The sequence below is a fragment of the Procambarus clarkii genome, chromosome 22, assembly GCF_040958095.1.
Source record: "Procambarus clarkii isolate CNS0578487 chromosome 22, FALCON_Pclarkii_2.0, whole genome shotgun sequence".
NCBI lineage: Eukaryota > Metazoa > Arthropoda > Malacostraca > Decapoda > Cambaridae > Procambarus > Procambarus clarkii.
The window spans coordinates 46,606,220-46,632,483 of record NC_091171.1 but is presented as its reverse complement, the minus strand read 5'-3'; the positions used below and the strand labels follow the sequence as shown (position 1 = coordinate 46,632,483).

The window sequence follows — 26,264 nt, the reverse complement described above, 5'->3', positions numbered from 1 at the left end:
GCTCCTGCTGGGTACTGATGGGGCTCCTGCTGGGTACTGATGGGGCTCCTGCTGGGTACTGATGGGGCTCCTGCTGGGTACTGATGGGGCTCCTGCTGGGTACTGATGGGGCTCCTGCTGGGTACTAGCAAGGCTCTATTATGATGTTGTTGATGTTGGTCGGTTATCCGTCCTTCCTTTTGGACAACCAACCCAAAATTCCGTAGAGCGCTTATTTTGACCTGATCACCCTGGGTGCTTCTGGCACTTGGAGAGGGGCTCAACGTCACACGTTTAGGGGATGCGGCTCCAATACTGACCTCGTTGTCACGTGCACACACCCACTCGAGCCGCCGTGACTCCCCACTCTCTCCTTATTTGGTATGACCTCAATCCCCTTTCTCTTATTATTATTCTATTCTACCCTGTCCACAGCTGTGGTTCTTTCTCTCTCTTTTCTACTTTCTGGGAAGCCTCACTAGGACAAGGGCAAACACCTTCTAGTTATAAACATTTAATATACAGAGAACATATACAAACATACGCAAGATACAATAACAACTTCAATCTTCAATACTCTATGCTATTGCAATCAGATTGCATCCAATCCCATCAGGGCTCTATCATCTGCTTATCAAGTGTTAGCCTAACTTCTAACTCACCACTTATACTATCAGACTCACCAAGTGGGTAAATCATGCAGTACAATATGACATTACACTACCAAATCTGGAACATATAAATATCTGTAGGCAATTCAGCCTATGGCTATAATTCAATAAATATCAACATAAATATTTCTTAGCACAAAAATGATAACCAATCACCTTGTCAGTCGTAGAACATATCTATATCTCTGCAGGTAATCCAGCCTACAGTTGTAACTCTATACTTCAGTATAAATACTCCTTGGCACAAAAATGGTAATCAATCACCCACCTTTCACTGCGTCTTGCACGCTAATGACAACCAAACACTCTACCAACTCCCTACAAGTGGTCAATAAGAACTTCTTTTCCACATCTGGAAGTTCACTACCCTGACATCTTCAGGTTTTCCTAGAACCGTCTACCAGGGTCCTCCACAGCTCTCCCGGCTGCTACACTATGAAGTCTTCCTTGACAACAATGGTGCTCCACCACTGGTATCACAGAAGCATGTGAAACTTTTTTTTTTCATTCCACTGCTCCTCTTCTCACAGCTTGAGGTCCTGCTCCTCACTGTATGGCTGCTCTTCCACAGAGCTCAGTACGTTCCACAGCCTTGGAGTCTCATCAACTACTCCCTCTCTGCTGACTTCGAAGTTCTCAGCAACTCCTTCCCCAGACAAACTTGCAACCCATCGACATGCCAATAAAAATGTTTCCCTATATTCACATAACTGAAATGAATCACACACAATAAATGTTTCACCTGACATCTCTCTGCTTTTCGAATGCCGTGAGTGTGGACTCCCCCGGTTGGGCTGGTCCATTTTCTGCCCTCCCTGGGAGCCCTCCTCTTCCCGGGCGGCCTTCTCACCCAATCGCCCACCAGCGGTCGGAGTGGATGAATGTCGCTCCACCCTCCAGGACGTTCCTCTATCTTTACTTTCTTATTTTGGTCTTCTACCTCATCAAAACATGTCTAACATATCAATAAACATTCGCTACGGTTGCTGGCACACGGCCAACTGCAGACAATCACTGTAAACTGGTTAAAATTGTGAGTTAGTTGTACAAGGGCGCGCCCTGGCCCCAGCGTCAGACGTTGGCGCACTCCTCAGCCCACAAAAGTGCCATTTAAACTTCTCTACAGGGCTTTTATCCTTCCTGCCTTGAGCACGAAGTCGTCTCCAGGCTTCATACAAGAACGTTTGACTAATTCTCCTCTTGGCGGAGCACGTAACATGAGATTCTTCCTCTGTTACCAAGAGCTCACAGACACTGCATCTTGCTCCCACAACATCAACTACTCGAGTGAGGTAAAGACCACTGCCTTGAGCCTCCTACCTTCCTCATAAACTCTCGACATCTCATGTCAAGTTATTTACTTATATTCTTGATCACTGCCCATATTCTTAAACTATTTATCAAATCTAACCAATTATTTTACGTATGTATCTCCATGTCTATATTTCTTTGACCTCTTATTTCGGTCAGGTCTTTCAGAATAACTCTCAAGGTAGACTCGTTTTTCAGCTGCCTGGGATCATAAGCTCCTACTGGGTACTGGTAAGGCTCCTGCTGGGTACTGGCAAGGCTCCTGCTGGGTACAGATAAGACTCCTGCTGGGTACTGGTAAGGCTCCTGCTGGGTACTGGCAAGGCTCCTGCTGGGTACAGATAAGACTCCTGCTGGGTACTGGTAAGGCTCCTGCTGGGTACTGGTAAGGCTCCTGCTGGGTACTGGCAAGGCTCCTGCTGGGTACTGGCAAGGCTCCTGCTGGGTGCTGGCAAGGCTCCTGCTGGGTACTGGCAAGGCTCCTGCTGGGTACTGGTAAGGCTCCTGCTGGGTATTGGTAAGGCTCCTGCTGGGTATTGGTAAGGCTCCTGCTGGGTACTGGTAAGACTCCTTCTGGGTACTGGTAAGGCTCCTGCTGGGTACTGGTAAGGCTCCTGCTGGGTACTGGTGATGCTCCTGCTGGGTACTGGTAACGCTCCTGCTGGGTACTGGCAAGGCTTCAGGTGGGTACTGGTAAAGCTTCTACTAGGTACTGGTAAGGCTCCTACTGGGTACTGGTGAGGCTCCTGGTGGGAACTGGTAAGGCTCTAGGTGAGTACTGGTAAGGCTCCAGGTGGGTACTAGTAAGGCTCCTAATGGGTACTGGTGAGGCTCCTACAGGGTACTGGTGAGGCTCTTATTGGGTACTGCTAAGGCTCCTGGAAGGTATTGGTAAGGCTTCAGGTAGGTACTGGCGAGGCTCCAGGTAGATACTTGCGAGGCTCCAGGTGGGTACTGGCGAGGCTCCAGGTGGGTATTGGCGAGGCTCCAGGTGGGTACTGGCGAGGCTCCAGGTGGGTACTAGCGAGGCTCCAGGTGGGTACCGGCGAGGCTCCAGATGGGTACTGGCGAGGCTCCAGGTGGGTACTGGCGAGGCTCCAGGTGGGTACTGGCGAGGCTCCAGGTGGGTACTGGCGAGGCTCCAGGTGGGTACTAGCGAGGCTCCAGGTGGGTACCGGTGAGGCTCCAGATGGGTACTGGCGAGGCTTCAGGTGGGTACTGGCGAGGCTCCAGGTGGGTACTGGCGAGGCTCCAGGTGGGTACTGGCGAGGCTCCAGGTGGGTACTGGCGAGGCTCCAGGTGGGTACTGGCGAGGCTCCAGGTGGGTACTGGCGAGGCTCCAGGTGGGTACTGGCGAGGCTCCAGGTGGGTACTGGCGAGGCTCCAGGTAAGTACTGGCGAGGCTCCAGGTGGGTGCTGGCGAGGCTCCAGGTAGGTACTGGCGAGGCCAATCAGCACTAGTCCCGCTCTATACTACTGCACTATATCACCTCAATACAGTATCACAGCTACTTCCCAGGTACCATGCCACTGTCGCCCTCCTCGACGCCGCTCTTCTGTTTCGTGAGATGTCATCCTTTCCCTTAACTCTCTCCGCTCCCCAGCTGTGGTCCAGAGAACGCAAACGTGCAGCTCTCAGTCGTCGAAACAATTTTCAAGAAAACAGTTATTGTTAGTATCTCCGGTACATGATAATGAGTGTGTTCTTCCCTCACCCTGCATCTCCCTCATCCTGCGTCTCCATCACCCTGCATCTCCCTCATCCTGCGTCTCCATCACCCTGCATCTCCCTCATCCTGCGTCTCCATCACCCTGCATCTCCCTCATCCTGCGTCTCCCTGCTGCAGGTCGGACACCTGAATGTGGTCATCCCTCCTGACATCCTCACGGACGAGACGTCTGGTGACGTGATGACTCCTGAAGGCAGCACTGTGCGGCTGGTGTGTCGCGCCCACGGCTACCCGGAGCCCCGCGTCGAGTGGCGGCGGGAGGACGGCAGACACCTGGTCCTCCGACCCCCAGGCCAGCCCAAGAACGAGGGTAAGTACCCGTGTTCCCCACGGATGGCTACCACTACTAATGGATTAGTATAAGTAAAAGTGCAGCTTAGTTGTCAGAGGTGAAAAGTAGATTCTCCTGCCATGCAACCGTCCTGAACTATGAGCCCCAAAGAGTATTCCCAATGTTGTGGCGTCCAGAGACGCCCGCGTAGGAAAGAATTAGTGGCTTCTATCTCCACTTCCTCGAGGCTACCTGTGAAAAGTTTACACAGTAACACTCGTAACAAACCCAGGGTTATTTAGCCAGAAAGTGAGGATTAAATTGATAATAAAGGCTCACAAGTTTGTTTTAGGTAGCTCACAGCCTACCCGATCATACTATAGCACTTGTATATATTTAGCTTAAATAATGACCGGGTAAAAGGCTTTTCCTAGGTTTGCGGAAAGTCTGCAGGACTCGCTCAGGCGTATCATGAGTTACCTATGGAGGGTACAAATACGGCGTCTAATGTAGCGAGCAGCGGTACGTCTGTCCGTCTCGACAGCCACGAGTTTACTGACGCTTGCATGGTGTGCTCCCGGCTTCCTCCCGTCCACAGTCTGGATGCGTCTAATTTTCAGCTGATTTTATTATCAGCTGGGGAGGAAGACATTTAGCTATTCGTTATTTAATATTATATTCAGTATTTAATGAATGTTTTCGTTAACATTTCAACTTAAAACTGAAAGTATTTTAATTTATGAAGGGAAATTATTAGGTACTGGCCGGTGTAGCTGATGCAGTACCTTCCCTCTGTTGCTAGAAAATCTCTCAACAAAATTAGTATTGTTAGCAATTACCTGACATGACCATTTTAATAGAGGTATGTCAGGGGTTAGTAATTGTGGAGGGAATTTCCGACAGCCACCATGCCGCAACCCAACCAGCTGGGGTTTGGGGTCCCCCAAGGCTGTGAAGCAGCAGCCTATGCCGCACGAGCCTACATTAGTTCTCTTAGCGAAGATCAGGCAGTAGTAAAATTAAGTTTTAAAAACGCTTTCAACTCGGTCAAAAGGGAAGTAGTCCTCACCGCAGTCCAGGAACATTGCCCAAGCATTCTCCACTTTGTGTCAGTAGGTTACAGCAAAGACTCAACCTTCCTGTTTGGGAAACAGGAAGTCACCTCGGCAGAGGGAATTCAACAGGGAGACCCACTTGCGCCCTTCCTCGTTTGCATAGCGGTTCGAGAAATCACAAACAAACTGTCCAGTGAGCTCAACATCTGGTTCCTGGATGACAAGGCCCTGCTGGAAAACCTGCAGCTGGTGAAGTCATAGGGGGAGAGACCCTGGGTCTCGTTCTTAACCCCTCCAAGTGCGAAATTATTTCATCCAGCGAGGTAGTCGTTAATGCAGTGAAATCAGTTTTACCAGAAGCCTCAGTCATTGAACCCACCGACAACACACTACTAGGAGCACCTCTGGGCCACAATGCCATCGCTGCAAAAGTAATAATTGAAGAAAAGTTTAAAAACCTAAAGAGAATGGAAGAGAGAATATGAGACTTGGACTCCCACGACGCCCTCGATCTACCTTCTCACAAAGTGTCTTACCTTACCCAGGCTAATGTACTTTTTATGGTGTGCGCCCACTTTTGGCAACCCACTACTAAGTCAATATGATGAGCTCCTTAAGTAAATATTCAGGAAGGCACTCAACCTAGATTTAGATGAGTCAATGGGACCAAGCAACACTACTAGTGAGATTTGGGAGAATAGGCACACGAAAGGCAACTAAGGTAGCACTTCCAGCATTCTTATCCTCATACACAGCAACAAATGAATTACTAGGGCAGATCCTACCATAGCATATGAGAAACTTAGTGGGAACTCATGATCAAAAGTTCATCGAAGCAGCCAGACAATGGGAAACCATTGCACACCCTCAACCCCGACCACAAGCCCCAAAACTCCACAAGCAGGCCCACTGGGATAGCCCTATAATGGAAAAGACTGTCACAACAATGCTTGAAAACACTGATGCTGAAAACAAAGCCCGCCTCCTAGCAGTAACAGCACCCCATGCTGGGGATTTTATTTACTGTGCCCAATGCAGCCCTGGGAACTCACCTCAGTCATGACGCTCTCCGCATTGGAGTTGCCCTTCGCCTTGCCGCCCCCATCCTCACCGAACATAGGTGCATCTACTGAATCGCGATGGCAGACCAATATGGTAGTCATGGTCTGGTATGTTGTAAATCACAAGGTAAGATTGCAAGACATGCTTCTGCAATGGTCCGGGGTCTTGAAGTGGGTATTTCAAAACTCCGGGCCATTGCAGAAGCTGGACCGAATAACCCTGCAACAGGAACGGAAGCAACCAGAACATAAACTGCCAACATGTCACACTCTTAATTTACTAGCCCATTATATAAGACCCCATTAATACCCCATGTATGTCATTCATACATGTCACCTACCACCTCACCATTAGAGGATATAATCAGGTGCTAACACAGAAGACCTACGAGATCACCATAGCCCGTGCTACATAGACATTTCGTTGTGAGTAGCTAAATCTAAAACAACAACAACAGAAGAATTTCTCTTTGAGAATGTGAGGTGAGACCTTACGAAACGCATCACTAGCCGTCAGACCCATACATACATAAAATGAACTTTGGAGAGTTAATTTGAAATCTTCCTGCTTCAGTGAAGAAAAACATAAGGAACATCGAGAAGATTCATGCTAGAATATATATGTCTGTTATATATGGGGCACTCTTTCTGGTTGTGTTTAACTGTGATTCATAATGCATTATCCAGTTGCAAGTTTTCTGTAAATCATTTGATAGATTTATTATTTTCTCAGGTGATTCTAACTCAGGTATTCGGGTGTTTCCGTGAGATATATAATTTACAAATTGACTATATGTTTCCCACCTTCTCTCTGAGGTACTCATCCCTAATACCTCTCTGTACTTCCTAGTGCTCCCTCCAGTGTTGCCAGGCTCTCACACTTGGCTTCCTTACACCCGTAAATTATATACTTGCATTATAGTCTACGTGGCCAGGATTAGTATTAGTTTTTACTGCATTTTTTAATGAAGAAAATGCAGTAAAAATCATATCTTCTGGGACGTTACCTCTTGAGTTTTGTCTGTCACTGTATCATGCCCCCCCCCCCCCCCCCCGTCATGCCTTCCCTGACAGCTTTGTTTCTGTGAGTGCTATCACATCTGGGTTACCCTCAAGCGCTCATTCCCCGGAGTTCATTTGTCTTGTCTCTTTAAACCTATCTATATGTGAGTGCATGACTCTGGAGCGTGTTGTGTGGGAGTAGTGAGGGATGAATGCATGGGGAAGGAAGTGGAAGTGAACGACAAGGCAGGAAAGTGATGGGAATGGTTTATGCTATTGTGGACGGCACTGTGCCATCTAGCTTGGTGAACAAATCCACAAGGGCCGTGACGAGGATTCGAACCTGCGTCCGGGAGCATCCCAGACACTGCCTTAATCGACTGAGCTACGGCCCTTGTGGATTTGTTCATTTGATGCATCACATTAGTGTGATCTCTGTGTGTGTAGCTTGGTGAAGTCACTTCCCTCCCTCCCTCGCTCCCTCTGCTCTTTACTTACCTCTGCAGTTGGCACTTTATGTAGCAGGGACTTTTTATAGGTGGCTCTATATGTAAGGCTTATGGAGGCTTTAGTAGCTTATGATGACCTTGTATTGGTTTGTGACGGTGAGGGTGTTGACAGTGTTGACGTGGGAGGGGCCGGAGCTGGTGCTGGAGAAGGTGGCCAGGGACGACATGGGCGCCTACCTCTGCATCGCCTCCAACGACATCCCGCCCGCCGTCAGCAAGCGGATGGTCGTCCAGGTTCACTGTGAGTATACCCCGGGGGGAGGGGGGCATTATGTGACGCACTCATCCCTCACTGTGACGCACTCATCGTTTAGTGTGACGCACTCATCGTCCACTGTGACGCACTCATCTTGCATTGTGACTCTTTCTTATCATACACTGTGACGCTCTCTTGTCATACACTGTGACGCTCTCTTATACATGCAGTGTGACGTTGTTTATCATTTAGTGTGACGCTGTGTTACTAGAACTGTGACGTATATCTAATAGATATTTTGCTCGTTGCAGCAACTAGTCTAGCCCTTGTATTATGTAGCCTAGCCCTTATAACAAATAGTCTAGCCATTGCAGCAAGTAGTCTAACCCTTGTAGCAAGAAGCCTATCCTTTATAGGCACTGGCGTAGCCCAAGTAGCAAGCAGAATAGCCTTAGTACCAAGTAACTTACCTCTTTTAGACCATCAACTTACACCCTGACAGCAAACAGCTTAGATTCTTGTAGCACGTAGCCTCTTTAGTAAGTCAAGTAGACCACTGTATAGCAAGCTGCCTATAGCTCCTTTCAAGTAGCAGTCTTAAACCTCCCCAAGCTCAGAAAAGATAGCAGCTTAGATCCAGCAGGTGATAACTATAGGACTTCCTTGGCTCTGATAGCGAGGATCACAGGATCTGCCTAAAATCCCCCCGTAGTAAGAGCTTGCTTGGGATCAGGTAGCCGTAGCCCCTTTCCTGCTCCTCCTTCAGGAGGACACGACTAATATGTTTTGACGGGTTCTTGCCTCTCCACAGTCCACCCGTTGATCAGGATCCCCAACCAGTTGGTGGGTGCTCCTCCAGGCACCAACGTGACCCTCGAGTGTGAGGTCGAGGCCAGCCCCAAGTCCATCAACTTCTGGACCAAGATCCTTGATGACCAAGGTAAGTCTCTATGGCCTTGACCACCAGGATTAGATTCGTGGTTCATTGTTTACAGGACGGAGTCTGTTAGGATGAGGGTGAGTGTTGGGATGAGGGAGTGTGTTGGGATGAGGGAGAGTGTTGGGATGAGGGAGAGTGTTGGGATGAGGGAGTGTGTTGGGATGAGGGAGTGTGTTGGGATGAGGGTGAGTGTTGGGATGAGGGAGTGTGTTGGGATGAGGGAGAGTGTTGGATGAGGGAGAGTGTTGGGATGAGGGAGAGTGTTGGGATGAGGGAGAGTGTTGGGATGAGGGAGTGTGTTGGGATGAGGGAGAGTGTTGGGATGAGGGAGAGTGTTGGGATGAGGGAGAGTGTTGGGATGAGGGAGAGTGTTGGGATGAGGGAGTGTGTTGGGATGAGGGAGTGTGTTGGGATGAGGGTGAGTGTTGGGATGAGGGAGTGTGTTGGGATGAGGGAGAGTGTTGGATGAGGGAGAGTGTTGGGATGAGGGAGAGTGTTGGGATGAGGGAGAGTGTTGGGATGAGGGAGAGTGTTGGGATGAGGGAGAGTGTTGGGATGAGGGAGAGTGTTGGGATGAGGGAGTGTGTTGGGATGAGGGAGAGTGTTGGGATGAGGGAGAGTGTTGGGATGAGGGAGAGTGTTGGGATGAGGGAGAGTGTTGGGATGAGGGAGTGTGTTGGGATGAGGGAGTGTGTTGGGATGAGGGTGAGTGTTGGGATGAGGGTGAGTGTTGGGATGAGGGAGTGTGTTGGATGAGGGAGAGTGTTGGGATGAGGGAGTGTGTTGGGATGAGGGAGTGTGTTGGGATGAGGGAGAGTGTTGGGATGAGGGAGAGTGTTGGATGAGGGAGAGTGTTGGGATGAGGGAGAGTGTTGGGATGAGGGAGAGTGTCGGGATGAGGGAGAGTGTTGGGATGAGGGAGAGTGTTGGGATGAGGGAGTGTGTTGGGATGAGGGAGAGTGTTGGGATGAGGGAGAGTGTTGGGATGAGGGAGTGTGTTGGGATGAGGGAGAGTGTTGGGATGAGGGAGAGTGTTGGGATGAGGGAGAGTGTTGGGATGAGGGAGAGTGTTGGGATGAGGGTGAGTGTTGGGATGAGGGAGAGTGTTGGGATGAGGGAGAGTGTTGGGATGAGGGTGAGTGTTGGGATGAGGGTGAGTGTTGGGATGAGGGAGAGTGTTGGGATGAGGGAGTGTGTTGGGATGAGGGAGTGTGTTGGGATGAGGGAGAGTGTTGGGATGAGGGAGAGTGTTGGGATGAGGGAGAGTGTTGGGATGAGGGAGAGTGTTGGGATGAGGGAGAGTGTTGGGATGAGGGTGAGTGTTGGGATGAGGGAGAGTGTTGGGATGAGGGAGTGTGTTGGGATGAGGGAGAGTGTTGGGATGAGGGAGAGTGTTGGGATGAGGGAGAGTGTTGGGATGAGGGTGAGTGTTGGGATGAGGGAGAGTGTTGGGATGAGGGAGAGTGTTGGGATGAGGGAGAGTGTTGGGATGAGGGAGAGCGAGAAGTAAATAACATAAAATGAGTAGGACCAAGAAGGGTCTGACACAACCACATGTTCTCAAACTTTGTTGGTTCATTTTTTCTGTGTGTGTGTGTGTGTGTGTGTGTGTGTGTGTGTGTGTGTGTGTGTGTGTGTGTGTGTGTGTGTGTGTGTGTGTGTGTGTGTACTCACCTAGTTGTGTTTGCGGTGGTTGAGCTCTGGCTCTTTGGTCCCGCCTCTCAACCGTCAATCAACAGGTGTACAGATTCCTGAGCCTATTGGGCTCTATCATACTATCATATCTACACTTGAAACTGTGTATGGAGTCAGCCTCCACTACATCACTTCCTAATGCATTCCATTTGTCAACCACTCTGACACTAAAAACGTTCTTTCTAATATCTCTGTGGCTCATTTGGGCGCTCAGTTTCCACCTATGTCCCCTTGTGCGTGTTCCCCTTGTGTTAAATAGACTGTCTTTATCTACCCTATCAATTCCCTTGAGAAACTTGAATGTAGTGATCATGTCCCCCCTAACTCTTCTGTCTTCCAGCGAAGTGAGGTTCAATTCCCGCAGTCTCTCCTCGTAGCTCATACCTCTCAGCTCGGGTACTAGTCTGGTGGCAAATCTTTGAACCTTTTCCAGTTTAGTCTTATCCTTGACTAGATATGGACTCCATGCTGGGGCTGCATACTCCAGGATTGGCCTGACATATGTGGTATACAAAGTTCTGAATGATTCTTTACACAAATTTCTGAATGCCGTTCGTATGTTGGCCAGCCTGGCATATGCCGCTGATGTTATCCTCTTGATATGTGCTGCAGGAGACAGGTCTGGCGTGATATCAACTCCCAAGTCTTTTTCTTTCTCTGACTCCTGAAGGATTTCCTCTCCCAGATGATACCTTGTATTTGGCCTCCTGCTCCCTACACCTATCTTCATTACATTACATTTGGTTGGGTTGAACTCTAACAACCACTTGTTCGACCATTCCTTCAGTTTGTCTAGGTCTTCTTGAAGCCTCAAACAGTCCTCTTCTGTCTTAATCCTTCTCATAATTTTGGCATCATCCGCAAACATTGAGAGAAATGAATCTATACCCTCCGGGAGATCATTTACATATATCAGAAACAAGATAGGACCGAGTACAGAGCCCTGTGGGACTCCACTGGTGACTTCACGCCAATCAGAGGTCTCACCCCTCACCGTAACTCTCTGCTTCCTATTGCTTAGGTACTCCCTTATCCACTGGAGCACCTTACCAGCTACACCTGCCTGTCTCTCCAGCTTATGTACCAGCCTCTTATGCGGTACTGTGTCAAAGTGTCACACACTCTGTGTGTGTGTGTGTGTGTGTGTGTGTGTGTGTGTGTGTGTGTGTGTGTGTGTGTGTGTGTGTGTGTGTGTGTGTGTGTGTGTGTGTGTGTGTGTATACTCACCTAATTGTGCTTGCGGGGGTTGAGCTCTGGCTCTTTGGTCCCGCCCTCTCAACTGTCAATCAACTGGTGTACAGGTTCCTGAGCCTACTCGGCTCTATCATATCTACACTTGAAATTGTGTATGGAGTCAGCCTCCACCACATCACTGCCTAATGCATTCCATCTGTTAACTACTCTGACACTGAAAAAGTTCTTTCTGGCGTTCCTGTGGCTCATTTGGGTGCTCAGTTTCCACCTGTGTCCAGTGACTCGGCTTCTGCTGCCTCTCCCTCTCGTCCGTCCCATCTTCTCACTACTCTTATGTTAATACAAAGAGTTATTTCTACCATTCATATGACTCGTCTGCACCTTATGTCTCTCTCCACGTTCTCTCTGTAGCAATCCCTGCGGTATGGTCTGTGTATAACATTTGCTTCAACAATGCTTTTCTGTTTCTACTTCTCTTCTGATTAGCAGTGGCGTTCCTCCTCTTCCTCCTTCCTTTCGAGTGCTTTCTTTCTTTCCTTTCCCGTGAGGAAATCTAATTTGGATTATCTTTTCTGTGACTTGTCAATGGGACTGAAATTACATCTGTTTTATCAATTCTTTCTTTCATCTCATTTTCTTTATTAGAGTGTTCATCGTCATATGTATACCACAAGTGATAACCACCTACAAAATTCTCAGGGGAATTGACAGGGTGGACAAAGACAAACTCTTCAGCACGGGTGGGACACGAACAAGGGGACACAGGTGGAAACTGAGTACCCAGATGAGCCACAGAGACGTTAGAAAGAATTTTTTCAGTGTCAGAGTAGATAATAAATGGAATGCATTAGGCGGTGATGTGGTGGAGGCTGACTCCATACACAGTTTCAAATGTAGATACGGTAGAGCCCAATAGGCTCAGGAATCTGTACACCAGCTGATTGACAGTTGAGGGGCGAGACCAAAGAGCCAGAGCTCAACCCCCGCAAGCACAATTAGGTGAGTACAAGTAAGGGCTTCACTTCTTTATATTATCTTCTGTGTCGGAGAAGTATGGGGAGGGGGAGGGGGGGAGGTCCGGTAGGAGGGACGGGGGGGGGTCCGGTAGGAGGGACGGGGGGGGGTCCGGTAGGAGGGACGGGGGGGGGGGTCCGGTAGGAGGGACGGGGGGGGGGGGGGGGATTGCATTTAAAGTGGCATTTTAGAGTAGCCACAGTAGTCACAGTAGGTACAGTAGTCACAGTAGTAGTCACCGAGAGCATTAGTAATAATAAATCTACGAAAGAGATGACCGAAAGCTGAAAGCCGGGTCCCTGAACTTGTGACAGGTCTGGACCCTCAATTACTCATCCCGGCAGAACTGCCACCTATCCGCCAGCGTATTCTACCTTACGAGGAGTCGATGTTCCTCTAGAGCAGTGGACGATGTGCGCCCTAAAGTGCCGTGGCACACTCCACTCTAGAGCTCCTCTCTGTTGGGGGCCCTACTGCCTCCCTGGATGCCAGTGTTCACCTCTAGGGAGCACCTCAGTCGCAACACGGAGCACAGCTCACACCGAACCTCAGCCTTGCACCCCGTACTGAGTGAAGTAATCCGACCCCTCCATCGTTTTCCTGCTGGTGTGACCGTGGACACGGAAACTCAAGAGTTTACCCAGGTCGGGTTGCCCATTCATAAGGTTATATCAACAAGGTTCCCAATGCAGTCTCCGTCACGTAGAGGTAAAGCACTTGCTCGGCGCTTCGCAAGCGCTTTGGTCTGGGTTCGTATCCTAGCCGGGGAGGATTTAATGGGCGCCAATACATAACTGTAGCCTCTGTTCACCCAGCAGTGAATGGGTACCTGTTCGTTAAACGATTTGGCGGGTCGTATTCCGGGGAAAAATGGGATTAAGGACCTGCCAGAAACGCTATGCGTGTTGGTGGTTGTACAAGAATGTAAAAACTCTTGTATATATAAATAAGTAAAAAACCAAAGGTCGCCAACTTGACTCGCCTTCCTCTGCAGTCAAAAAATATTTACACACAGTAGTATACCGCGTCACCCAGACTAGTATACTAATAGCAATGTGGTGTTCAGTAAACCCCTCAACAACATAGCAAGAAAATGAAGAGGAAACAAACACCGTAATAAAATTTTATTCGTTTACTCAAATTAGGCTACACCGTAATAAGCCATAGAGATCTCTCTACTTCTACCCGGCGGCAACAATTTTGAAATTAATCCAGTTATTTATGGCAACACTTCAGGTTCCACACTGCAGAGTGATGAGGCTCTAGGCCGTAACCTTACTCTATAATATGTGTTGTAACACCACTCTAATAATGCGCCGCCTCTAGCTCTCTCTGTAATTAATAATATAACATAATCACTAACAATAATATGACTTAATGTCCGGCGTTATTCCTCACATAGTTTCTGAGTACTACTCTAATAATACTACGGAGCTACCTTATAGACCGATATAACGCCTTTCCTAACACAAGGGGGAAATGGGAGGGCAATTTTAATTACCTTATCGACTATATTCTGAAGAGTGTAGACCCCGTTGATCGTAGACGCGATGAGTAACTCCTCAATGATCCACGACGTCTGGGTCGGCCTCCTCTTGCTGATGATCTCCTCCCTTGGCGTCCGACCGTTACACCTCCTCACACGGCCGACGCTCACTCCACAAAGTGTTCCTCACTAGTTGTTAGGTTGCAGCCGACGTCGCCTGGCCTCTCCAGACTGATGCCCATTCACGGTCTGGCCCACTGCTTTTTATGTTGCCATGTAGTGTGAATTCTTCTCCCCCGGGAACGGTCGTCACACACTGTACCAGACCAGGACTCTTCTGCTCAGCTCCACCGTACGAAACGGCCTGCGGGTTATACCTCAAGCCTCCAGGCCCACCTCTTGAAGTAACTTTGGAACGCTACAGTCATCGAGCTATTGGTGCTCTTCTCTCACCATCCAGCTCTTCCTTGTACTCCTTCGGGAGTCGACGGGGCACCCCTCTTCGTTAATACACGAGAGCTGTTCGAGCTTACACTCTGGAAGCCTATTCTCTAAAATTGGGGAACGCACTTCAGCACAGCTTCACCACTGGCAGCGACTGACTGCAGATCTCCCGCCAGTACCGACGGGCGCCTGACGTCACGCTACATCACACCCTAGGCACTTCGCCATTGGTTTACCAGGTCAAGCCCCCGCCACCGACCAATCACGCCTCACCTGACGCTTTACCCACAATCCTCTGGGGGTCCTCCTCGAGCGGGAAACCTTCTCCCTCCCGAGGCGCACCGCCATTTTAATGGTGGCGCCGCTATCAACCTCTTCCCAAATAAAACTAAAATAAAAATTTCTTCTTATTGTGGCATCTTGCCTCCCTTAAAGAGATATAAAACCAAACTAGTACTTTTCTGGGTATACACAGAGAGGGGAGTATGACTCTTATAGGCGGGGAATAGGAGAATACATGCTGGCCTCCGTAACAAGGGTCAACACAGACAATTGAGATTGGTGATTAAATTGCCAGTAACTGGAGGTTCTCCCTCGTGCAGGTCCGCAGATCGTTGACAGCAGGAAGTACGTGAACGAGGAGAAGGTGGTGAACCAGTACACCCTCAGGATGCACCTCACCATCAGGGACCTCAAGCCTGATGACTTCACCAGCTACAAGTGTACCGCAAAGAACTCTCTTGGTGAGGTCGAGGGCACCATCAAGCTCTACGGTGAGTCACGTCAGGCGACGGTGAGTTACTGCAGGCGACGGTGAGTCACGTCAGGCGACGGTGAGTTACTGCAGGCGACGGTGAGTTACGGCAGGCGACGGTGAGTCACGGCAGGCGACGATGAGTCATGGCAGGCGACGGTGAGTCATGTCAGGCGACGGTGAGTCATGGCAGGCGACGGTGAGTCACGGCAGGCGACGGTGAGTCACGGCAGGCGACGGTGAGTCACGGCAGGCGACGGTGAGTCACGGCAGGCGACGGTGAGTCACGAGTAAAGATTGTGAGGTGTAGCAGCATCACTGGTCAGCATGCAGCAGCATCACTGGTCAGCATGCAGCAGCATCACTGGTCAGCGTGCAGCAGCATCACTGGTCAGTATGCTGCAGCATCACAGGTCAGCGTGCAGCAGCATCACTGGTCAGCGTGCAGCAGCATCACTGGTCAGCATGCAGCAGCATCACTGGTCAGCATGCAGCAGCATCACTGGTCAGCATGCAGCAGCATCACTGGTCAGCATGCAGCAGCATCACTGGTCAGCATGCAGCAGCATCACTGGTCAGCATGCAGCAGCATCACTGGTCAGCATGCAGCAGCATCACTGGTCAGCATGCAGCAGCATCACTGGTCAGCATGCAGCAGCATCACTGGTCAGCATGCAGCAGCATCACTGGTCAGCATGCAGCAGCATCACTAGTCAGCATGCAGCAGCATCACTGGTCAGCATGCAGCAGCATCACTGGTCAGTATGCTGCAGCATCACTGGTCAGCGTGCAGCAGCATCACTGGTCAGCATGCTGCAGCATCACTGGTCAGCATGCAGCAGCATCACTGGTCAGCATGCTGCAGCATCACTGGTCAGCATGCAGCAGCATCACTGGTCAGTATGCTGCAGCATCACTGGTCAGCATGCTGCAGCATCACTGGTCAGCATGCTGCAGCATCACTGGTCAGCATGCTGCAGCATCACTGGTCAGCATGCTGCAGCATCACTGGTCAGCATGCTGCAGCATCACTGGTCAGCATGCTGCAGCATCACTGGTCAGTATGCTGCAGCATCACTGGTCAGCATGCTGCAGCATCACTGGTCAGTATGCTGCAGCATCACTGGTCAGTATGCTGCAGCATCACTGGTCAGCATGCAGCAGCATCACTGGTCAGCATGCTGCAGCATCACTGGTCAGCATGCTGCAGCATCACTGCTCAGCATGCTGCAGCATCACTGGTCAGTATGCTGCAGCATCACTGGTCAGCATGCAGCAGCATCACTGGTCAGCATGCTGCAGCATCACTGGTCAGTATGCTGCAGCATCACTGGTCAGCATGCTGCAGCATCAAGTACTTGCACCTGTTTCAATTTTATCACAAACAAAATTCTGTCCTTCATTTATTTGATGTGAGATATTAATACAATGCATTTTTTTATCCCGAAAACATAAAAAGTGGCAGTTTAAGCTGTGATGCGTATTGCATATCCCAACTGGCTAATGGATCACTCAGCTTCCACTCTGAGAACAACATTTATCACACTCATTTAACCTCGGGAGCCCCAGCACTACATGTTTTCTCATTATTTGTATACGCGAAAATAATGTATTTGCATTCTCATAACAATTACCTGTAATGTTCATCCAAGAAGTCATTTATACTGTAAGACGTCTGTACTCGTATACAATCCAGGTGTTTTTAATGTATACTTTCTCATTCTTGGGTTCCTAACATTATTCATATAAATCACACCATATTAATCACTATGTTATGAACAAATGCAACGTCAGGCTACAACATTCATGTTCTTCTCCACAGAGATTGAGCTTCCAAAACCCTTAACAACTGCCCACGAGCTGCTGATAGAAACCATAGGGCAGGAAATTCAACCGCCACTGAACAACAAGCACGACCTTCTCGTCCCTCTCCCCGATGACAGACATGTTCCTGCCTCCCGCCAAGACAAGCCCACACCCACCCGCCCACTGCCTCCAAAACGGCCCCAAAACACCCACGCCGTGCCATACTCGCCCACCAGCTCAGGCATGGACCATGGAGTATGTGGGTCTATATCAGTCTCTGTGGTAATACTAGTGGCCTCAGTCCTCTCGTCTCAGATGGTGATATGGTCAGCAGTATAAGCCATAACATGCCAGCATCTCCACGTGTGATTGCTAGTGTCCTCTTGTGAATCGTCATGTGTGTGTCCCTTTGTGCGTCGTCCTCAGTAACCCATTGTATGACCCCCCTGCAGCCGGCAGGTCGTGCTCAAGAAAAAGTGTGCTGACCTGGGGGACTAAGTTGTATGGGTGCTGGCTTGGACATCTGAATCCAACAGCAGATGAGGCCAATCTGACAAGCTTCCTTTACCAGACTAGAAGTTTTAATGTGTTGTGCCAGAACGTCACTCAGTGGGCCTCTTAAACAAATAGACAAATTTTAGAGTGCAGTAAGTTACGTAATGACCATAAACAGTTAATGATATGTACTTCTTATTTCCTGTTCGTGATGTGCATAAATAACAGTAGAATAAAGGGCATGAAGTAAGCATGAAGAACATCAGAACATGAAGTATGAGCTCTGGTAATGTGGATCCCACCAGCTGCCACCATTACTAACGTGCTCTCATCTAAGCCAGCAGCCCTCACCTCCTGGTCAAGTAACTTCAACAGAAACCCTGCTTTGAGGACAGTTTAGTGAAAATATATACATACATATATACATATATATATTTCTTGAGAATATTATGTGATTTCCATACTCGCCAAATTAGTACAGCGCTCCACCTGGCTAGCTGCTGTCCAACCGAGGCCTCCTAACAACAGCAGGTGCCTCCAGTTCCTAGAACAGGCCACTACCTCCTTCCAGTTCTCCAGCGCCCTGCCATCTTCCTCCACCATACCCACAACGGGGGGCCAACATTTCCCCCATTCCCTGTCTTTGTTTTGTCTAGTTTCCACTCTAACCCCTGGCTTCAGGTTTCTGTACTTGTTGGAGCTGTTCCGTTACTCGTGTGGCGCACCGCCGCCCCTCACCAGGGCCTTATGCTGTATGTCTGTGTTCGTCTCTAGGTACTCATTTATAATGCATGATTCAGGTCTTGGACTGAAAGCTTCTAACACTTGTTGAATGGTTGTCGCCGTACTTCCCCATGTATGCATTAAGATTGCCATTATATCGTTACTATATACTCAGGTGGAGGGACAGGAGAGCCCCTAAAAAGAAGGAATTTTTCCCTGGTTACATTTAGCTTCCCCCAACCTTGTATAGGGACTTACAGACGCATGTTAACCGACGAAATCCAATGTAATGGTGCACAGTGAAGGAACTCATCCTGCTCAATATTCTAGGATATTTGTAACTTTGTTTAACCTGCACAAAATGGGTGGAAGAAAAGCATTACTGTGACCTTATACAGGCTCCTGAAATCTCCTTAACAAGACATTCATATAAAGAGCTAAGTCTTAGCCAACTTACTGCAACTGTTAACTTCGATGTCGCACTTGTGCTGGGTACTTACACCCGCCAGGAAGGCTGTCATCCGTGTCTCAAGTTGAGAAGGTTTCAACATTATATAAAGTGACACTTGTAGCTGGTGCTCAGGTGACGCACTTGTGGCTGGTGCTCAGGTGACGCACTTGTGGCTGGTGCTCATGTGACGCACTTGTGGCTGGTGCTCAGGTGACGCACTTGTGGCTGGTGCTCAGGTGACGCACTTGTGGCGGGTGCTCAGGTGACGCACTTGTGGCTGGTGCTCAGGTGACGCACTTGTGGCTGGTGCTCAGGTGACGCACTTGTGGCTGGTGCTCAGGTGACGCACTTGTGGCTGGTGCTCAGGTGACGCACTTGTGGCTGGTGCTCAGGTGACGCACTTGTGGCTGGTCCTCAGGTGATGCGCTGAGGACGCACTTGTGGCTGGTCCTCAGGTGATGCGCTGAGGACGCACTTGTGGCTGGTCCTCAGGTGACGCACTTGTGGCTGGTGCTCAGGTGACGCACTTGTGGCTGGTGCTCAGGTGACGCGCTGAGGACGCACTTGTGGCTGGTGCTCAGGTGACGCGCTGAGGACGCACTTGTGGCTGGTGCTCAGGTGATGCGCTGAGGACGCACTTGTGGATAGTGCTCAGGTGATGCGCTGAGGACGCACTTGTGGATAGTGCTCAGGTGACGCGCTGAGGACGCACTTGTGGTTAGTGCTCAGGTAACGCACTGAGGACGCACTTGTGACTTGTGGCTGGTGCTCAGGTGACGCGCTGAGGACGCACTTTGCAGAGATAAGTTATCTTCCCGTCATACTGCTGCATGAGAGAACACTCCAATGTCCTCGGCAGTGAGCAGACCTTGCCAGCCCGGACATGGTGGCACATAGCGTCCCCACATGGCCCTGTGACCTCGAAGTGCGGCCCGTGCGATGTCCAGCAGAACATGGCCGTCTCAAGAATGATTTAAGATTAATCTTAGCAAGGCGATGCTCGTCGTCCCAATGATGTGTGATGCTCGTCCTCACCCAGGTTACTGATCCTTGTCTTCCCTCTCCCCCACCCCACCGCTCCCATGTTCCACTACGCCCTCGTCTCTCTATCCCCACTTGAGAACCTCTTGGCCACGGCGTTGCATGCATGTCTCTCTTCCTCCTCTCTCTCTCACCTTCCTCTTGTATCTTTCGGCCTGCCAGCTCAACATCTCGTATCCCCTCTTATTAACATATCAAGTTGTCCCCCTGAGGTTGATACTACTCCCTCCCCACAGCCCTCTGGTTGGCTACACCAGGACTCCTGTAACCCTCACCCCCAGCAATCTGGTAGTCACTACAGAGGCTACAGTATCCCCCCAAGCCACTTTTGGTAGCCACTACCAGAGCAGCTGTAGTTCCACCTCCAACCCAAAACTTTTTGGTAGCCACTCCAGGGCTACTGTATGCCCCAAGCTCCTTGGTAGCCACTACCAGGGCTACTGTATCTCGTCTGGTACCTACTACCAAGGCTACTGTACCCCCCTCCTCCCTCACCCAGCCCTCTGTAGCCACTGTAACATACTGACCGGTCCCTTCAGCTGTAAATATCACCGCCCTGTTATCATGTTTGGTAAATAATTATTCTACACAGACCTGTGTGTGTGTAAAGATTCATGTGCATATAAAAAGATGAATTTATATATAAATAAATATAACAATATGTATAGTGATGACGTGAGAGTGGAAGTATTAATAAAAACCAAAGCTCAAATAGTGTCAAGTGTTTTTCCCTTGCCTCGCTGTGTCTCAGGGATACATGTGTTGTCACAAGAACGTCGGGATCTGTGAGGAGATATCTGGGACATGCATTGGGATCGAACTCTCGTGCTTGGGAGAGCCTTAAACTGAACCAATGTGTTGGGTCCACAACAAACTTTGAGGGGCACTGAAAACAGTGACCCTCGACACTAAACTATACTACGCGTTACTATACTGTAATGAACTACTGTTAACTATGTTATACTGAACTACTGTTAACTATGTTATACTGGACTATGGTTAACTATACTATACTGGACTATGGTTCCCCCCATAGTCATACTATATATATACTGCATAGTATATATATATATATATATATATATATATATATATATATATATATATATATATATATATATATATATATATATATACTATATATAGTATACTGTACTATACTGTATTACACTGAACTACAGTAAACTATACTGAACAGTTAACTATTCCGTATTATACTGAATTACAGTTAACTATACTGTATTATACTGAACTAAAGTTAACTATACTGAAATACAATTAACTATACTGTATTATACGGAACTATAGTTAAATATGCTGTATTATACTGAACTACAGCTAACTATACTGTATTATCCTGAACTACAGTTACCTATACTGTATTATACTGAACTACAGCTAACTATACTGTATTATCCTGAACTACAGTTACCTATACTGTATTATACTGAACTACAGCTAACTATACTGTATTATCCTGAACTACAGTTACCTATACTGTATTATACTGAACTACAGCTAACTATACTGTATTATACTGAATTACAGTTACCTATACTGTATTATATTGAACTACAGCTAACTATACTGTATTATACTGTGTAACACCGCCCAATTGTAACACCACCCTAAAATGTACCACTATAATGGAACACCACTATAATGGAACACTAAACTATCCTGAGTAACACTTCCCCATTGGTTGCACTTGGTAACACTTATGGGCTGACATATGATGATTACACCGGGACTACAAAGTACACTGTCAACAAGGAGATGCTAACACAGGATGAAATACGCTGCCACCATCTGCCTTTGACCATTGAAACTATATCAAGCAACGAGGCAAGAAACATTGCTTGACTTGGAGAGTACTTCTATGACTGTCATTAATTATGAAAACGGTTGTCAGCCACTATATCCAAAAGGCTAAGAGGATTCAACAATTGACACAGACGGGAAATTTCACGTAAGTTTATTGAGACCAAAATTATGTCAATCACCAATTATAAATCCTACCCTAACACTGGCAAAAAGTTAAGAAATTTGGACATGGAACAAAAACTCAGAGATCACACACATTACCTTAAGCTATCTGTCTCTCCCTGGCTGAGATGTTCTTCACAGCCCCGCTCTCGATCCCGGTGTACCGCACTCTGCCCTTTCTAAGTCCCTCCAGGACCGCTATATACATCCCCCACAGAGGGAGGGGAAGATCTGCTGTTGCTACCCACCAAGAGTGTACAAACAGTCAAGAAATATTTCAAAAAGCTTGTTTGACATTCACCATACACTCTTCAAGAGAGGAGTTATTAATTACATGTGACTGACCTCTGACCTGGCCAAAAAGGGGGAGATCCAAGGATGTTTACACATAAGAATCTGGAGTCTAATTTCCTTGCATGAAATATTACATACTTGAAACTATGCTGACTAAGACTAACCCAGGAATTTTTAATCAATATACAAGATAAACCGGAGGTCATCTGGGCTGACCTCTTGGAGAAGGCTTCCCTGGGTGTGAACTCTAAGGAGGGGGGGGGGTCCTGGGTGTTACAGCTCCCTTTCCCCGGAGTTAAGACAAAATCGGGTGTATGATAATTAAGCCCAATTTTGTCTTATCCTAACTCATCCAAAATACCACAACTAACCCTAAAAGAAAAAAAAATTGCCAGTGACATAATGATAAAAGTAAGCTAACTAAATTAACATGATGCAAAGTACATTATACAGTTATACTGCAGTAAGAACAAAACATAAATGTATAATGAAAGAAACAAAAGTACAAAAAAAATACCTTGGCAAAAGTACAAGTAATGATACCGTCACACATGATACGATTCCGATATCCTAATATGACAATAAAGTATCAATGAAAAAAACAAATCCCGACTGCACCAAAGCAGTCCAGCAAGGCTCCCTCAGAAGGCTGGAAGACCAAAACAAAAAATCGCCTTAAAACTAGCAGTGCCTTAGTGCGCGCTCCTGATAGTTGTGTTGCCTAGTCAACACTTAGATCAAGTGAACTGTTATAACCTGGTGTGGCATAGTGGGGACATGGTGGCCAGGAGGGGCATGGTGGGGCTGTGTTCCCGCCAGCTATTACAAGACGCTTGTTACACAGCGTACACGGGACCCCTGCACAGTTACTTGGTGTAGAGAGTAATGAGGGTGCTGGTACGACCACACCCAGGACGACCACGACACCAGGACGACCACGACACCAGGACGACCACGACACCAGGACGACCAGGACGACCAGGACGACCAGGACACCAGGACGACCAGGACACCAGGACGACCAGGACACCACGCCCCCCCCCCCCCCCCCCCACAGTACATCTCCAGCACAGGTTGGTCAATATACTGTCCTTGTGTCTACTATACACTGGGGATACGAGGCACGGGATGTGACTGATCAAGGCTCCTGCCATTGTCTGTCATCCACATCTCAGTGACTGGGTGCGACAGTCACTTCATTTGCGTCCGCTCCTGACGCCTCGCCTCTCAGTCTCACTCGGGCATTATGTGTTTCACAGGTGGGCACAGAAGTCGAATTGTGACTCTTGTATTAAGCAGACTTGCAGCTTTCCCTGTTCATAACTGACCTGAAGCATCAACTTACTAGTTCCCCCTCGAACACGACCCGCGTTCTGGGAGGAAAGGTTCTCGGCTGGTTTGGCTAGGCTACGATCTGCTGTGTTAGTGCAACCCGTTCTCGCACTTTCGTATAGCCAATATTGACTTATTAAATACGTGCATATGTGACATACTAAACATACTAGTTTACCTTGAAAAGCTTCATATAAAACACCGACCTTACCTGACCTTCTAAGTATGAAGCAATAAGATGCTTATCTTAACATACTAAGAAGGTCAGGTAAGGTCGGTGTTTTCTATGAAGCTTTTCAAGGTAAACTAGTATGTTTAGTATGTCACATATGCACGTATTTAATAAGTCAATATTGGCTATACGAAAGTGCGAGAACGGGTTGGTTAGTGGCAGCTTAAGAGCCCTCGTCCTCCTGCTAAATAAATCCCAATATAAAACAAATGAATGAATAGTGATAAGTTGAACTTGGAAACATATTAACTTACAACTGACAGCTGTAGAATTCAAATATTTATCCAATGATGTTTACACTTTGTGTACCTCTACCCTCTTCTAGCTACACCTACTCCTTCAGTGTTGCTCGTACCACCCGCCTCCAGGCACCAGGAGGCTAGTCTGGTTCACCCTATAGAATAGTGGCACTCAGACCTTCTTAAGCCGACAGTTATAGACCTTGGTGCCAGCACGTCACCCAGAGGGCGGACGCACACACTCCACCCATTTTTTTTATTAATACATTAGGTACATCTGCATGTGTGCAGCTACTCTAGACTATATGAAGGGGAGTACAGCGTGTCATCCTACGTGATGCTAAAAATCTCCATCACACAGGATGGTTAGTCATACAGGGCCATATGTTCAGTAGTCTGCACTGACAAATTTTGGGTGCAATATCTTGAAGAACACGAGAGTGAATAAAGTAATTCCAAAGGTCCGGGTACCCCATGCCAACGGGTCTGAATGGTCTAATAACTCGGCATTCGGTGACCACTTTTTTTTTCTTAATACATGAGGTACATCTGCATTAGTGCAGCTGCCCTAGACTATATGAAGTGGAGTACAGTGTGTCAAAAAAGCTAACTAGGTGAAGCTAAAAAAAAAAACATCACACAGGATGGTTAGTCATACAGAGGCATGTGATGGGCAGTCTGCACTGGCAGACTCCGGATGCATTTTGAGGATATCATCAACACAAGATTGAATAAGGTAGCAGTGGTAATACAAGTCCCCATCTCGCAGGATGGTTAGTCATACAGGGCCATGTGTTTAGTAGCCTACACTGGCAAATTTTGGGTACACTGTGAGGATATCTTCAAGAATACGAGAGTGAATAAAGTAATTGCAAAGCTCCAGGTACCTCATGCCAACTGGTCTGAAAGGTCTAATAACTGGGCATTCGGTGATGTAGTGCGGGAGATCGTGCCGTAGTTCCTGCTCACAGAGTTTGCAACTGGAGTGCTCAGGATTGGGAGATCCGTCACTTGCAGCCACCTGCCACAGGTAACGGTAACCCAACCTGATCCTGGCAACCACTGTGTCGCACAATCTAGTGGACGTTTTGTGCTGCCCATAGATATAAGTTTCAGATCTGAACAGATCATAGTTTTTTATACTAGTACTTTCAGGTCGTTGGGAGTCAGTAAGTTCTTTCCTATCAGATCTGAGTGTTTGGACCAATACAGTTTTGACAGCAGAGATGGGGATACCTAGATCTAATTCAACTTCATCCTTGTTACACGCTAATTTGGCTGCAATGTCTGTCTCATTATGATGGGTTATATTTATGTGTGAAGGTATCCATACAAAGGAGATTCGAGACCCTCACTACTGGTGGTTCCTGAGGAACTCTGCGGGACACTTCTGGCCGGTGTCACCCCCACCAGTCCTGGGGCCACGGACCATGGACCTCCACTCTCGCTGACAAATGACTGATTATTACAATTGACAGCTGTGTCAAGGCTTTCTCCCCCTCTACAGTGTCAATGTCCACTTTTTTTTCATTTCATTTTTTTCTTTATTATGCACCCCATACCCATCCCGTGGGCGGTGGTGTAAAGGGTTACAGAGGCACATAATCGGTTCAGGAACTGAACCTTCTAGTTCGTTTAGCTAAGCAAATAACAATCTTTTGACGCTAGTTATACAATTATTAATGTTATATGTACACGTACACATACTCATACATGCATGTACATATATATACATATACATATATACATACACATACATATTCAATCACCCACACAAATACACACATCAATAATCTTTGTATCACAATCACTGTCCACTTAAGGGGACGGGAATTAGTCAGATTTGCCCAAATCCCCCCTTCCCCCCCCCCCCCCCGCAGTTTTCAAAATACGATGCCTCTTGGGAATTGTGGTGGCTAAATGAGCACCAACATCACTCCATATGAAGTACGAGGCTGAGTGAGAGACTCTCCGTAAGTGACTGAGGTATTCACTGTCCACTTAAGGGGATTTAAAACTCCAAATACTGTATGTGCAATGAGCCAAAATTCCGCTCAAAAATAACGCTGAACAGTTTTGAATTACGAGTTTGTATACCGAAAATATGCAAATTAAAATAATGTACACACTTCTAAATTTTCAAATGCTCTAAAATCTGGAGGTCATTTGGCACCATCTCACGAGAGGGTAATACAGGCAATTGATTGATGATTGATGAAGATTAAGCCACCCAAAAGGTGGCACAGGCATGAATAGCCCGTAAGTGGTGGCCCTTTTGAGCCATTACCAGTATCAAGAGCTGATACTGGAGATCTGTGGAGGTGCGACTGCACCCTGCGTGACGGGAGATGCC

At 47.9% G+C, this 26,264-nt stretch overlaps 1 protein-coding gene across 5 annotated transcripts in view; it reads left to right on the top strand.

Annotated features, from left to right (window-relative positions):
• Nucleotides 1-20,540, top strand: part of LOC123758952 (lachesin) — a gene marked incomplete at its 5' end in the record, with an annotated part of 125,359 nt that extends 104,819 nt beyond the window's left edge. For 4 of the 5 annotated variants that reach the window (XM_045743728.2, XM_069328955.1, XM_045743722.2 and 1 more), the window contains 5 exon segments: nt 3,809-4,001; nt 7,702-7,830; nt 8,597-8,725; nt 15,161-15,331; nt 17,135-20,540. In XM_045743728.2, the coding sequence (XP_045599684.1) occupies nt 3,809-4,001; nt 7,702-7,830; nt 8,597-8,725; nt 15,161-15,331; nt 17,135-17,457 (945 nt within the window). In that variant the 3' untranslated portion in view covers nt 17,458-20,540. 5 annotated transcript variants of the gene reach the window in all.
• Nucleotides 20,541-26,264: the final 5,724 nt, after the last annotated feature.